The 16,366-nt window shown below is 34.3% G+C and overlaps 1 protein-coding gene across 7 annotated transcripts in view; it reads right to left on the bottom strand.

Annotated features, from left to right (window-relative positions):
* Nucleotides 1-16,366, bottom strand: part of LOC126753129 (slowpoke-binding protein) — an 86,976-nt gene that overhangs the window by 24,311 nt on the left and 46,299 nt on the right. For 4 of the 7 annotated variants that reach the window (XM_050464315.1, XM_050464320.1, XM_050464319.1 and 1 more), the window contains exons 3-5: nucleotides 3,632-4,395; nucleotides 1,882-2,001; nucleotides 1,359-1,526 (exon numbers count right to left, since the gene is read on the bottom strand). The exons of 1 other annotated variant lie outside the window; for it this stretch is intronic. In XM_050464315.1, coding sequence (XP_050320272.1) covers nucleotides 1,359-1,526; nucleotides 1,882-2,001; nucleotides 3,632-4,395 — 1,052 coding nt within the window. The remainder of the gene's footprint in view (nucleotides 1-1,358; nucleotides 1,527-1,881; nucleotides 2,002-3,631; nucleotides 4,396-16,366) is intronic. 2 more of the 7 variants (XM_050464316.1, XM_050464317.1) reach the window with 2 other exon arrangements.

Genomic DNA, 16,366 nt, shown 5'->3' with positions numbered 1-16,366 from the left:
ACTTAATTTTTTTGTAAAAATGTCTGCCAAAATTCCGATTTTCAGTTTTTTCATTCGTTCAAGTTTTAAGTTAAGTTTTTAACTAAAACACGTATTTTTTCACTTTAGATAATCTTATAAGGAGTTATCCTGCCAACGAGGGCGCATTTTTTTCCGGGGTCACAGGAAATATCGTCGCAATGGCCGAGTTTAAAATATTATTTTCCGAAAATTTCAGAATTTCCTTCTTATTAGTGTTTGTTTGTAAAAATAAAAAATTCTAATACAATATTAAATTTTTTATATGAGAAAAACATTGCTGAAAGAAGGCTGTTTTTTATCCGAGGAAACCCATGTAACTCTTTAAAATCCCTGTTCCGGATATAAAAAAAAAAAAAAAAAAAATTCTAACCTGATTTAGCTCATTATTTTTTCTCTGTGTGACAGTTTGACATGATTTCGTGGTTTCAATTGTGAAATATATGCTGATCAGTCAATTGACTGCTGTTTTTTTGAAAATTATTTAGTGTTGCAAGTCCATTACTCCCGGCATAATACCGGCCTAAATACCATTACTTACCGCATTTCGTTTTTGATTTTGTAACTTTCTATAATTTTCTTTTACATAAATTCTAATAATTTTGCTTAGCTAATGCTAAATGTACACTATAAAAAATCATTCTTTTTATATGAATATGCACACCTATATACTTATACCTATATTTATCGTAGCTCACAAACACTAACCAGTTGGTAACTGGTAATGATGTCAGTTAAAAAAAATATATTTAAGAAGCGTTGTGTGGAAGCACATTGAAAGCTTAAGTTTAAAACATGCTGGTGCCGTTTATATAAATTAATATATACATTCTTATATGCATTCATAATATATACAGTTATATTGTACATCCATGAAGTGCACCACTACAAATTAAGTATTAATAAGTGCAAAGTGTTATGAAATTAAAAAACATAAAAATATAATTTTTTTTATTATAAAGTGTGTTTTTCTGGTATTTACGTATAATACTAAGAAGTTCTTTTAACTATATCAGATATACTTATGTACAACAAGATACGTGTGTAACATGGAAAACCATTTCTTCATCTGTGTTAAAACTTAATGTAGTTATAATAAAAGTTAAAAATATTTATGTACAATTAGATTTTTTTTAACTTAATTAAATTCAATGTAAACTTTTAGCAATACAGTTTTTTGTTACTTTATATAGTACGCTCTCAATAAAATCCAACATATTTACTTAGCATACTGATAGAGAGGATAGATTGGAGAGAGAGAGAGAACTTAAGCCAATAATAAGTTGCTTCTTTTTTTTTGAAATTTTGAATTTTTAGGTAATAAGTAAAGAAAATGCAACCTTGTCGTTAGCACAGAATCTATGGTATCTCTACTTCCGGTTTCCGCTGGCATCGATTTGCTAAAAAATAGCCTAGCTAGATTGTCTAACCTCGCGCTAACCAATGGTGATTTTTCCGAGTGCTCGGATTGATCTGAATTATCTTGTTCCGAACTGGCTGATCGATTGCTGCAAGAGAACAATTTTGTTTGCATCGAATGAAACAAAACGTAAGAAACAAAGAACAGAACAAAGAAAATACACACACAAATTAGAAGATCAATTCAAAAACTGAACTCGTTCGAATTGTGGTTTTTTTTTTCAAAAAATGCTTGGTAATTTATGGATATTTGATCAAAAAGTGTGATTGGCACAAACTAATAAGTGGTGAACTAAGTGACTTTTATTTTATTTTTCTTTTATTATTATACAAAAATCAAATGAATACAAGTGGTGTGAAGTTGAAATAAAAAAGTTAATACCAAAATCAAAACCGTTTATGGGCAGATATTTCGTTCATTTCAGTCAGCTAAAAAGGACTTACCTGCTGTAGATGTGCCGGCGATTGGCGGCTGTGAGCGCGGACACGTCAAATTCGATCGCTGAATTGGAGCGTTTCAGTCCATTTTGTTTGTGTAATTTCTTCATTATGTGTTTAACTTTCCTGCGTTTTAGTTTCAAGATTTGGCGTGGGTTTTTTGGATTTTCATTTGTTGTGTTTAATTGCATGCAGTGGTTAGGTGGTTTGGAGCGTAATTTAAAATTTGAATTCAGTATTAGCTTGGTTAGTTAGCCTTTGATACTTTGTTATTGTTTAAACGACGTTTGTGGGAAGTTTTTTTTCAGTGTAGAGGAACTAACTTTTTCCATTCGAGATCATTACTATTGCTATTGTTTAGACGACGCGTGCCGTTAATGTTCTTTTCTTCAAAATATTTGCTCTTTTAACAGAGATATTCTTCTTGTTTTAGAAAAAAAGTGGATAATTCTGTAAACCTTACACCGTCCAACAAAGGTAACCTCAAATAATTAGATTTGACAATGGTTGATTGTATTGGATTGAAGTATTTTCTATGTACTTCGTTATATAGGGATGTAAGGTAAGGAGCAAAGACGATGAGTTTGTTACGGACGGACCATTTCATCCGATTGGATGCGTTTCGGTTTTCTGATGTCAACTTTTGCTCTAGCTCTGTACCTATAGACCCTCGGAGATCTCGATCTCAACAACCGCGCCGTTAGTTCGGCCAAGATCCAACTCTATAAGTCATTCATTATTCCTATACTGCTATAAGGTGCAGAGGCATGGACGATGACATCAACTAATGAGTTGACGTTAGGAGTCTTCGAGAGAAAGGTTCTGCGTAAGATTTATGGTCCTTTGCGTATTGGCGACGGCGAATACTGCATCCGATGGAACGATGAGCTGTATGAGATATACGACGACATTGACATAGTTCAGCGAATTAAGAGACAGCGGCTACGCTCGCTAGGTCATGTCGTCCGAATGGACGAAAACTCCCCAGATCTGAAAGTACTCGTCGCAGTTCACGCCGGGGAAGCAGAAGAAGAGGAATACCTTCACTCCTTGGGAAAGACCGGGTGCAGAAGGTCATGGCTTCGCTAGAAAGCTCCAATTGGCGGCAAATTGCGAAAAGAGTTGTTAAGTCGACTATAACCGCGTAAGCGGTGTCTACACAAGTAAAGAAGAAGAAGATCTGTAGGTGGTCTTCCGAGCTAGGTGCTCTTAGCAAAGTCAATCTCGCCTCAATTATAGGTGTTCTGACTGGACACTGTTCAATAGGTTCGGATGAGGTTCGGCTAAATATTTTCTACGTCGAATCTAGCTGAGTGGATCGGATTGATAATAATCGTTTTTAGAAAGTTATAATAAGTTCAAAATGCTTCGCCGATCAATGAAGATCTCGTAATTCACTTTTAGGAGTTTAAGGGTGACATAAAGGATGAGTATCTGTCCAAATGAGATCCATCGATTAGGGTCAACTCTACTACCTAACCTAATCGAATAATCTGCTATTCGAGGTGGAAACGTATTCGAAAATTCAGAGATCATCAAATCCGGCTCTGTCATTCGTGAGTCTTAAACTACTTTTATTTATAAGGATTTATGGTTGGAAAATGTTTCAGCATTTAAAATTTTCACAATTGGTCAGAAAATATAGTAGAATTTCCTTGAGTTCTGAACTCTAATAAATTCACACCAATCTCAAAACTTCCCACTCTAGTCGTTTTTACACTTAAAAGATTTTCATAAAATGCAATATTTCACTCACTTCTCGGGCACCGGTGGCCGAACAAACTGATCGTGTCCGGTGCAGGCATTCGCCCGATTTTCAGCGCGATTTTGCGCGGCCGCTTTATTGAATTTGAACATGGTGAATGATTTTTTCGCGCTGGCTACCTCACAAACGCGCACAATGATCTTGCGACTGCTCTTGAAGACCGTATTCAATGTTTTATACACGAGTATCGAGACGGACTTGGAAGGTGGCGGATGATGACTGCCGTTAACCGTTTGCGGTGGATGTAGCGTGGCCGGCAGTGATTGCTGTTGCTTTAGTTGGTGGATCGAATGCGTATGCGGCTGTTGTTGTTGATAGTTGTTGTTATTATGGTGCAATTGCTGCAACTCTTGTATAACTTTAGATGATTGTGATCTTGTGATAACTTTTTGGTTTTGCTGTCGTAGTGGTAGTGGCGCTGGTGTATGGGTAAAGGGGTTGCTGCCACCGGATATGGGTGTGTTAATGGACTTCGTTGGGTTAATTGCTGGTGGGGGTGAGGTTGGAGTGGTGGTGGTGCTGGAGGTGTTGGGGTTGTTTGTGGTGGTGGAAGTGGTGGAAATAGAATATGTGGATTTGCAAGCTTGTTGCTGCTGTTGTTTTTGTTCAGTAAGCAACAGCTGCGCTGGAGACTCCGTATGAGTTTGCAACAATAATGGTTGCTTTTGCTGCTGCAGTTGCTCCTGCTGCCGGCAGCTGTTGTTGATAATAAGCTCGTCGGCGGATTGCACTGGCGGTAGATTGCTCGTAATGTCCTTTGTTGATAAGCAGAGTTTTTTTTATTATTTTGTTTTTAAATGTTTTTTATTTTATTTTTTTATTATTTTTTTAATTTTTTTTGTTTTTTTTTATTTTATGTAAATTTTTTTTTCATTATTTTTTAGTCATTTTTTTTTATTTTTATTTAAATTTAAAATTTTTTTTTTTCGTTGAGTGTTATTATAATATACAAGCAGTTAAATTTATTTTTTAGCAAATTTTGTATTTTTGTGTTTTTACATTTTTCGGTGTTGTGAATTGTTGTTGTTATTATTTTATTTTTATCATTTGCGTAAAAGAACCGAAAAAAAGAAAGAGAAAGAAAATTGTTTTTAAAAAATGTGTTTTAAGTGATAAATGGCTGTAAACTTTTTAACAACAACAATAAAAGCATTTTGACATTTTACTTTGCGCAGAGGCTGGTAAGAAATATACAAAAAAAAACTCAGTTACAAATACTAGTCGTTGCATATAAAACGAGTGGCCGGCTGTTGCTGCACCGTAAGCGCGAACGAACGGGTGAATGATAGGTGGACGGGTGAACAACATACATACTAGGATAGCGGCTAGTAGCTGGACGTGACATGGAATGTGGCGTGGCGTGTAAGATGTAACTTTGGGCGAATACGCTATGTGAAACAGTTGCAACTTTTGATAACGTTTCATCAAGTGGCAGGCGGTGGGTGGTGAATGGGCGCAAAACGAATGCACAATTGCACTACTACTATTGGCAATACTATGAATGATGGCATACTATTGAATTCGATGAAAGCAAAGTGTGTACTTATTTTGCCAAAAGGACTTCATACTGTGATGGTGAATGGTAATACAGTTATTTATTTATGTACAAGTGTCAGCGTGTGGATTTATATAAAGTAAATTATTGCTGTACAGCGCTCAGTTCGAGCACTTATTAATATCGTATCGTGAAATAAATGTGTATGAAGTAAGCTTCAGCGCACGCTGCACGCAGTTTGCATTGTAATTGAACGCTATTAACAAAAAAAGTATGTAGAAATGGAAATATTGGTTGCAAACTCACACAATTATTTAGCAATAATTTGCAGCGCTTTTAGCATTAGATATTACTCTGCTTTCACTTTTTGCTCACGTTGAAAACTAGTTAAATACATAAATATGATACAACCTTAGCACTTTGGTTTTCATGTTCATTTGGATTATCTACTCATAACTTTGCTACAAAGCATACAATAAATACACTTAAATATATAAAATCCTGCTTGAAAATCAATTAACTATCTAGAAAGGAAATGTTTGATTGCATACTGATTGCAAAAATAATAATTTTAAATAATAATAGTATTAAAAAATTAGTAGAAGAGCGATTCGAGCGTGTTCATGATGATTTTTTACACACAAAATGACAATATTTTGTCGGTATTGCCACATAGATGTTATACGAACTTTCTCTCTTGCCTAAAATTTTATAATAAAAGATAAATCGGTAAGGGGCTGCTAAGAAGGTTTGCACTCTTAATTAAGTTAGAGACAAAGTTAAAACGCTTTTTCTATCAGTTGTTTGGTGTTATATGAAAATTAAATGTAGTAAAATATATTGGTTATATAAACTTCTTATTATGTTTCAAAACGAAAATAATATAAATGAAAAAATAAATAAAATATTTATAAGTAATGTTTTTTTTTACAATCAAGTGCTGTAAGCAACCAACAATTTATAAAACTATATAACTAGGAGGGGTAATATCCATTAGCAAGTCTGAAAAGAACGCGTTTTTTTTAATTTGTTTTTGAAAAGGTATTTTATTAAAGGATCGTCTCAGTGCGAAATTTTCGAGAAATCGATTTTTTTTGTTGCATTATCATACACTAGAGTAGAATACACTATAATAAATATTTTCTCAAATTTTGTAATCGAAATTCTAATTATTACGGTCGCTACAGCGTACCTTGTAGAAAAGTTGTGCAACTCCAATCTTTAAACGCGTTTTTCTCAGAATGGTGTTTTTCAAAACGGTATCCACTTTCAAAAGAAGAGTTCTGAAAACATCTAGAAATCTTCGCTATTGCGCTATGGAAGTTTTTCTTTTTAAAATCTTTCCATTTTTTTACGAAAAATTTTCAAAAAAAAGTGCAAAATTTGCTACTTTTTGTTTAAACCGCCGTCATTTGATCAAATTTCAAAAAAACAAGAAAGCTTCCATAATAAGATTAATATTAAAATAATAAGATTAATAATCTTTTTGCAATTTTTGTTTTAGACCAAAATTACGGCCGCAATCGTGGGCATCATACAGGACCTTATTTTTACGTGTCATTTCAACAATTTATTTAATTATTATAAATCCAATAAATAAACATTAAAAAAATTATTTTGTATTTGTCATGAATGTTGATTTCAACATTAAAACAAAAATCGCGAAACTCAGTGATTTTCGGAGGGTCACACCGAGACAATCCCTTAATTAAATTAATAAAAATGCACATTTATCTGGTAGTGAGGAAGATTTTTCTGCTTAAAAATATGTCTTTCGGTTTTCGATTTGGAACCCGCCGGTGGAAGCATAAGAAGAGGAAGATCTCCACTCTGTTGAAGAGATTGGGTGGAGAAGGACCTGGCTGCATTTGGTATCTCGAATTGGCGCCAAATAGCGAAAAGTAGAAAACGACGTATGCGGTGTATTTGCCAGTAAAGAAGAAGATTAAAAAAATTTATAACTAGAGATGTTAACATCTACGTGAACATGAGAGCTGCAAATAAGGCTATAACCTCGTTTCGCATACCGGCCAAAAGTGTCCTGGAAAGCAGGGCAGCAGTGGGTTGTCTGGCCAGAAACAAATGACTTCACTTCTACTGTGGGGTAATGACATTTGCTAGAGTGGTGCATGCCTGTCTACCAAAAAACATGATTGTCATTGTTAAAGTCATATACTATCTGTACGATGATCTGGACAAGGAGAATCAAAACGCGATAGCACGATCGACTTGGATGTAAAACTGCAAAAGTCTTGTATTGGGTAGTCGAAAAAGTTTTTTCGTATTTTGTCAATAGATGTCGTTGCAGTGGTATACCTCCAGTGTTTCCAATCACATTGGGTCATACTATATAATGTCGGAAAGGTGAGACGTTCATTTAACCATAAAATTAAATTAGCGGAAGTCGAAAAAAAGTTACAGCTGTTCAAAAATGAGTGAAAATAGTGACGATATTCGCTATATTTTGAAATTTTTGTATAAAGAAGGGAAGAATGCGACGCAAGCCACCAATGAAATGCTGTATTAGTTCGTGTAGCACAACAATAGTTCGCTCGCTTCCGTTCTTGAAATTTCGAAATTTCGATTTACACTCGTGACTTTTCAAAAAAGTCGGGTTTTGTGCAAAAATTTACACTTCGGTCGCAGGACTAGTTAAAATTTTGATTTGAAATTCCAAGAAATGTCAGTTTTTCCGTAAAAATTTACATATCGGATAGGCTTAAGAACCGAAATTATTATCAAAAGTCTTATTTTTTCGATCGTTATCTGAAAAATATGTTTAAAAAGGTTTTGTAAAAATTTCAAGGTGTTCGGTCCAGCCATTTTGGAGACATTTTACTTCACAAAAAGTGAAGTAAATGAGCTGTTTACACTAAGTTAGAACCACAAATACGCTCATAACTCCGAACTTATTTGCCGGATGAACTTAAAATTTTCAGACAAGGTTCTCGAATATATTTCAATTTTTTTTAATTTGTCATATGTATGCAAAATAAAATAAGTCTAACTATATATTGATTTCGAAATTAATAAGTGTACATAACCCCTTAATAATGTTTAAGTAATACAAATTTTGTATAATAATTTTGTAAAAATTCATTTATTTACTAAATATATACATATAATTTTGATTAAAAAAAATGCATTTCAATACTAAAAAATTTTCTGAGCAATCAAATTGTAAATTTCGCATTTCCCAAACAAATTCACATGCACAATTTTGATAAACTATATTTAATTATTCAATATCTAAGCGTAAAGTAAATAAATAATTAACTATCATAATGGCAGCCAATTCTAAATTTTAACTACTAAAAACCGCAAAATAACAAAAATCTTATGATTCTGATATTTTCTATTGTTAAAATGAATAATATTTTTTTGATTAATTTATTTTTATTAATATTTTTTTTTAATAATTAAGATTTTTTTTTAATTTTTCCATATTTTTAAAAGCCAGTCAATAGAAATTATTTTGATTAGATAAGTTGAGGTATTCTACGGTTCGCACCAAAAGTGGTGAAAAATATTGACAAAATTATATGAGAATAATTATAATAATAATTCTGATAATTTGTAATAATAATTTGTAGGTTAGGTTAAACTGGCCGGATGTCACGCCATACATAGATACTGAACGCTAATGTTTGCATGAAATTTCAGTGAAAATAAATTTACTCGGCACAAATTTTGAAATTAATTTCGATATTTGCAAACACTTCATCATTCTGTATAAAAAAAAAATTTAGCTAAAGGTTTATTGCAGCAAAATCCGACAAATTTTTCTCAAATTTTATGGGATTTGCGATACACTCCTTCTTCTTTTTTCCTGTCTTCTCAGACTTTTTTATAAGGGAACCTTTTGAGCATACAGAACCATATGGTGAGTATGAGTAAATGACAACCAGCGAAATTTTATGATTTGATTTAATGATATTTGAATTTCTCAAAACACTTAAATCGCATAAATAAATACATACTATACATATACATATATGGTATGCGATATATATATATATAGGTGTCTATAAATAAGAGCATTCATTTAAGTATATCATAGCAAACTGATTTATTGCCATCATTTCGGGGGAAACTCAATGGTTTTCGATTTCCTTATGTCTTCCTTTGTTTTCGTTGTTTTTATTGCTTTTACCGTTACCAGGAAACCGCCAAACGCGCACGGATTTACGTACACCTCCCAGAGCGTATATCTATTTAAGTGGCATCCGTTCGTGCATAACCTACCAACTAAAATCGGGCATGCCCGCAAAAGGCGAAGTCAAAAAGTACGAAGCGCTCAGGTGTAAGCCGCCACACGTGAGCTCACAGTCTGCCCCATTTTGTTTTTCGCATGTCTACCTATATGTATGACTGTACGTATCGAATATATATGGTATATGTATAATATCAAATATATACGGTATATAGTCCAGCGACCTGCTCAGGGCAATCAAATTGATAAACACGAGTGTGTACAATTGATTTCGATTCTTTTTCGATGTGTTGGGTATTTGTTTTATTTACCAGTCACTGCTTTGTGTCAATAAGTGTGGTACAGTGTGGGTATGAATGTGCTTTTGTACGCATGTCTAAGCGGGAGTTGGGGGGGTTTGTGTGAAATACTAATACTGTCTGCTTTCAACTATAGACATGGAAAATTTGTATGTCATAGCTGCAGAAACACGTTGTTTTGCCACGTGAGTGAGCGCTGAATGCCACAAAAGCTCGAATATCGCATTTAATTTAATTTTTGCTTCGATTTTCTTTTACTTTTATTGTTTTGGTTCTCCTAACACGTTGTGCATATGTTTGCTAAAGCTGATATTCGTTTTACGAGTTCATTGATTTTTAAACTGTTTGTGAATTTATATACTTTTTCACAGTTTTAGTATAAAAAGTGTTTAAAAGAGGTCGGACGATATATTTCAGCCCGGAAAAGCCTTGCATGACCGCAGGGAATTTTTGGCTGTGCTAATCGAAATTTTTCAAGATAAGTTTTGAAATTATATGCTTCCCCAATATGTTGCTAGGCATATAAGCATACTATTTTGGTTATCTAACCGTTGTTGACTGTGACATCTTTCCGAATTTTATCTCATATTTTGAACTAAAAAGACTTTATGGAGGGATCTAAGCTCCACAAGAGTCGATATTGTTGAAAGATAGGAGAAAGCGGTTAATTCACTTGCTTCGAAAATAATCTTTCACAAAAATAAGTAAAAGCTTTGATTTTGTTGGATCAGTTTGTAAGGAAGTTATATGTTATAATGGTCGGATCTCAAAAATGTTGCTTGGAGATTATGCCGTTGTCTTAGATAAGCATTGTTTTTCATACAAAAACTTGACTTAGATAGGTCACTTTGTATTGCAAGTATACGCTATAGTATTCCTATCTAAACAATTTGTTCAAGAATTGTACCGTTGTCTTAAGCAAGACTTTAAACCAAATTTCGTGAGGGCAACTCATCAAATACGAAAGTTTTCCATACAAGAACTTGATTTTTAAAGGCCATTTTGCATGACAGCCATTTTCTATAGTGATCAAATGTGAACACTTTCTTCGGAGATTACACCTTTATGGGAGACAATATCTCACGCCAAATTTCTTGAAGATATATTTTTAAATCAAAAAGTTTTCCATACTTGAATTTGACTATAATCGAGCAGTGTGTATGGCAGCTCTATGTCATAGTGATCTGATATAGATAGTTCCGACAAATGAGCAGCTTCTCGGGGAGATAACGATATGTGCAAAATTTCAGATTCATATCTTAAGAACTGAGGAAATATATTTCATAGGCTCTTTGTTGATTCCTTCTAGGTGTTACAAACGGAGAAAGTACTGTTTAGGGTATGAAAAAATATGAGCCGCGACGGCTCAGCTACGAAAACTATATAGATCATATTACCACCATATAATTGATTAAAGAAACAAGTTTTTATATTTAATAAATTTTTTCAGCCATCTCTGTCAAACATGCGAACTAATTAGTAGAGATAACCAAGCTTGACAGTGCCTATCTCCTTAATAACGATCTCTGAATATATCAAGTAGCTTAATAAAGGATTGGTGAGGATATAATGTAATTTTTTGCGAAACATTAATGAAATCAGAAAGACATATCTCTCGATTTCCACCTTACACTGGTTTCCATTTTTCAGGCTCACTTATTAGCGATGCCTTAATTAAACTATGTAAGTACATTACCGTTAGCTGAACCTATGCTAGCGCTAAAATCGACTAATCCGTTCAGTACATTGTCCAAAAACTATAATTTCACTTCTCTTTTTATTCACTTATTATTATAATTTTGACTAATTTTTAATTCAGTCAATAAGCTTTCATTGCCATTAATCATTTGTTGTCGTTGTGCATTTGGTTTGAAGAGTAGATATTAATGTGCCATTAAAGGTCATATGATTTGTACAATGAGGCGGCAGTGCTTACGTTGAGCTGGCCTTCCCACAACACACACGAGCATGAAACCACACACACACAAAATTAGTCATTAAATAGTCACTGAGTGTAATCAGATTGTTCTCCCGTCTGCCGCCAATTGCATTGCCTGTACATTTGTCTATATCTACGTATACATTTGGTGCAACAACTATTTTTCGATTTATTTGTGTGTTTGCTTTTCATTTAATGCCTCTCCCCTTGCGGTATGCAATGAATTTCCATTGAACTGGTGGCGTGGCGCGTGGTTGTGTTAGTACTGCAGTGCTTCGTTTAATTTATAACCACTCATATGTATGTAAGTATGTATGTGTGCTTTGTATGCACATGGATTTGTGCTTCTGTCCATCTAAAGCTCTAAGTCCCTTGTATTAGTGCTGGTTAGCGCCTGTTGGGCAGGTCTAAAGTAGTGTCAGCAAGTGTGTTTTAGTTGTATTTGTTTTTTTTTTGTTATTTCTTTATTTTGTGTCTGTATGTAAGCGCTTTTTAAATGTGCGATTATTTCTATGTTTATTGATGTGTTCTAATGCGACTTTGACATTTATTGACGTGTTTATTGGTTATCTGTGTCGAATTGAGTGCACGATTGACCGATTAAAGGACTGTGTCAAAGTATAAGAGAATAATGAAAAATCGCACCGAAGCTATAATACAAGGTCAGTTCTTATAGCAATTATATGCTAAACTAAATCTGTAAACGTTACCCCGCAAAGGTCAATGTGTATTATAGTTTTATTTTGTTCCCACGACAGTCGGGTCTAAGTAACGGGAACAGACCCGGATTTTTATTCGGCAAAGGACTATCAACTCGGTCCCATGTATCGAAATTACTTCAGGTATGTTTTCTGCCGCTAAAACAACAACAACATAGTTTTACTCTAAAATGATCAGATCTGAACAATATGTTCGAAAATTGTAGCATTATCTTGAAAAATAATTTGTGCCAAATTTCGTAAAGATATCTTGATGAATTTGCATGGCAGATATGTGCTATAACGGCCTTACAAATGAGCAGCTTCTTGGTTAGATAAGATTGATATCTCAAAAACTGAGGAACTAGCTAGCTTATATACAGGCAAACAGTCGGCTTCGTGGGTTCAAATGTGAACTCTATATTTACAGTTATGAAGTTATGAAAAACGTGTGCCAGTCGCACAGTTAGAATCTTATCAATTCAATATAGCTTGAAAGGGACTTCAGAAAAAAAAAATTTAGAGTCTCATCAACCCAATAACGCTTGAAGGGACGTCACAGAACATTGACGTTTGCAAAAAAAAAAATTAAATTTTGCTGTAATTTCTAAAAGCAGTCAGATGGAACAGTCTTTTCTTGCTTTTCATGTAACTTTTGAAAGTCAGTAATTCGAACTGTCATTTTGCTGTGGTTACCAACACTTAATATGAATAGAATGTCGGATTTGAGCTATAAAATAAATTGGTATAAACGGGTAGAGATATGCCAACCAAGACCATTTGACCCACATTTTGTGGAAATTTAATCATGGAAAAAATATACAACCCAACGAGTCGAAATTATTTAAATTTACTACCGAAATTCGGAGTCAGTAGCCTCAACTTTAAGAGCGTTACGTCCAATTTATGGTCGTATGGTCTTAATCGTCTTGTCAGATCAACAATTGAGCGTCTAGTACAAAATGTTCCCGTGACCGTGAGACAAATAAGTGCCCGTAGTGTCGAAAATATTGCTGCCGCTAGCGCATAGATTGAGGAAGACTCAAATTAGTGTCTCATACCTCGTTCCCGAGCGGTGGTCATCTCTGTGACGTCGTTGTGGCGAATTTTGAGAAAGATCTTGGCCAACATCCTTAAAAGTTCAAATTAACACATGAACGTGAATTGGGCTAAGCAACAACTAGGAAATGATCCGGATTTTCATCAAAAAATCATCTTCAGCGATAAGGCTCATATCTCTCTGAATTGGTAGCAGTTCACATGTACTCCATGAGCCACTTTTGCTTCCCCAAAAAAAATTACGATTTGGTGCGGATTATGGGCTGGCGGCGTCACTGGGCCGTACTTCTTCCGTAATGAACGAAACCGGCATGCTACTGTGAATGTGAATCGCTACCGCTCAATGATAGCCGAATATTTTTGCCTCGAATTGAGTGATATGGACTTCAACAATTTGTGGACGGCGCCCCAAGCCACACAGCGAATGTCACAATCGATTTATTGAAAACCAAGTTTGCTGAACGTGTTATCTCACGAAATGGCCCAATTAATTGGCCACATCGGTCAAGCTATTTGACCGCGTTAGACTATTTTCTGTGCTACGTCAAGTCTATGGTCTATGTCAACAAGCCAGCGACGATTGATGAACTTCATATGAATATTGAACGTGAAATTGCGGTAGTGTCAGGCGATTTATGATTGAAAACCGTCGAAAATTTGGTTAAGCGTCTGGACTTCTGCAAGCGTTCCCGTAGTGGTCATGCAAAAGAAATCGAGTTCCGTTCATAAAAGCATCAAATTTAATTTCACAGGAAACCCGTTAAAACATATTTCGTGCCAGCGATTTTTTAGGTGAATTTTAACTTTTCGGGAATAAAAAAAATGTTTCGTCAGTTTTTCAGATATCCTAATGAAAGTAATTACATAAGTACATTTTAATATTATACTGATCAACAACAATACAAAAACGGACAGCTATATCACAGATCTCCCATACAACCGATTATTCAGACATTTTATTTTTCATCGCAATGCTTTTAATTAAAAAGCTAAGAGCACGTAATTTTGCAGAGCTATTATCTATTAGATATTTAACAGTGACAATAAAAATGAGAAAATCGGACAACTATAACATATAGATCCAATACAACCGATTATTAAATTTTTTTTCCAAAATCGAGCCGCTTTACCACTCATTTATTATATAACTATATTAATGGTGTTATTTCAACTCGATAGCAAGCTTTAATACTCATACATCACGTAATTATATTTTAGTTAATTCAACTCGCTAGCAATAATTTCAAACTAAAAATTTTAATTATTTTCTGAATTTCAAAAACTGTCCACCCAATTGCATTTCATTTCAGCTGACATGTATTGCACGCTTTCATAAACTTTTTGTGCACAAATTTCGCTCTATAAATTACAGCTGAAACTTCAGTGCGTTTGCACTAATTAGACAGCACAGTATGCCGCGACGAGTAGTTCAAAGGGGGTCAAGGCTTGCCACTGACACGCGAACATGCTATATGTATAATATAATTTTCGCGTGCGCCTCATTACATTACGCTACTCCTACTGCTGCTTGATGAGCTTTGAAATACATAGACAACATTTCGTCAAGCGGGCAAGAGTATATGCTGAAAGTGAGTGAAACGAGTAAAAAGAAAAAAAAGTGCCGCGGTTAGAACATGAAGTAACTCGGTTTTAACGTGACAATGCGCTATAAAAGCATAAACTAGTACAGTTAGTTTAACTGGTCGCTCATCATTGCGTACAACCAAATCATGCGGTGCACGTATATTTTAGCAAAAATTTGAGAAGGTGTGCGTGTGCTTTTGGACAGATAGTTGTGGCAAGCCGCTGGTGGCTATCATTTAATGCATTCTAATTAGAGTGATTTTTCTCTTTAAATAATTTGGCTAACGTGGTTCGTTTAGGTTTTCTGTTTACTGTTTTTTGGTCTTTTGTTTTTTTGTTTTTTTGTTTCTGTTTTTTTGTTTTTTTGTATGAAATACTTCCGTGCTAAGTAAATATGCTTTTTGCTAATTGAAATTCATGCTGTGAAATTACTTTTACTTTGAGGGCAATTTTCCGTTTGGTCGGTGGCGCTGACTTTGACTCTCACTTTTAACTTACTTTTCATTACTTTGTTAGTTGGAGGTTAAGTTTGAGTATTTGTTTCGCATTTTATTTAAAATTTAAGTGTTTGTAGTAGTGGCTTATTAATTTTTACTAGCTGTGGATTTATTTATTTGATGAATTTTTGTGTATGGTTGTGAATTTTTCGTAGCACATACAGTGCTTTTCCATGAAAATTGCGCGGAAGTGCTTTTTTTATCTGCATATACACATGCACATAACTGTATTTATGTATTTTTGTATTTATTTATATATTCCTGTATTTATTTATGCATTTATTGCTATATAGCCTTAAGCCGCTGGCATTTTTCGGACAATTTCACACGTACTATCGCCAAGGTCGTGCAATACTTTCTCAGCGTATTTGCATTTTCACGCTTCATTGCAGTTTTATCACGTTTGCACTTGTTTAAAATGTTGCTTTTAATTTATATACGCTTTATTACGCGCACGGTTAAGCAAGCAAACACACATATGTATATTGTATATATATATATACATATATTTATAATAATTTAATGCACTACTGCGCGGCTGTCAATCGACGTGTCGTAAATAAAATTACGCCGAAATAACTTTTATCGAATTTGTATAAAAAATGCAAAAATAAAAATGAAATTTTCCGCCAGCACTATTTCTTCGAACGGCGCGTACTAGTAAAATGCAATGCCACGTCGTCGTCGGCTCGCGTTTCACAATGAAACCAATTCGCCGAAAGTATATTGGTTAAAGCGAAAAATATTGAATTTCACTTTATTGTTATTGTCTTTTTAATGGTTTGGTTGTCTCTATTTTGCCTCTGCGGCGCGCACATCTATTTACACACACACCATCATATGTGCCAGTTATAAGTATACAAGTATAAATAAGTATACATGTATGCATGTCTGTGTGTGTATTTAAGGGCAGGTGAAATGCCTGAGTGGTGAGCATTGCGG

The sequence above is a fragment of the Bactrocera neohumeralis genome, chromosome 3, assembly GCF_024586455.1.
Source record: "Bactrocera neohumeralis isolate Rockhampton chromosome 3, APGP_CSIRO_Bneo_wtdbg2-racon-allhic-juicebox.fasta_v2, whole genome shotgun sequence".
NCBI classification, from domain to species: domain Eukaryota; kingdom Metazoa; phylum Arthropoda; class Insecta; order Diptera; family Tephritidae; genus Bactrocera; species Bactrocera neohumeralis.
The sequence above is the reverse complement of the archived record's forward strand: the minus strand, read 5'-3'. Positions and strand labels throughout refer to the sequence as shown.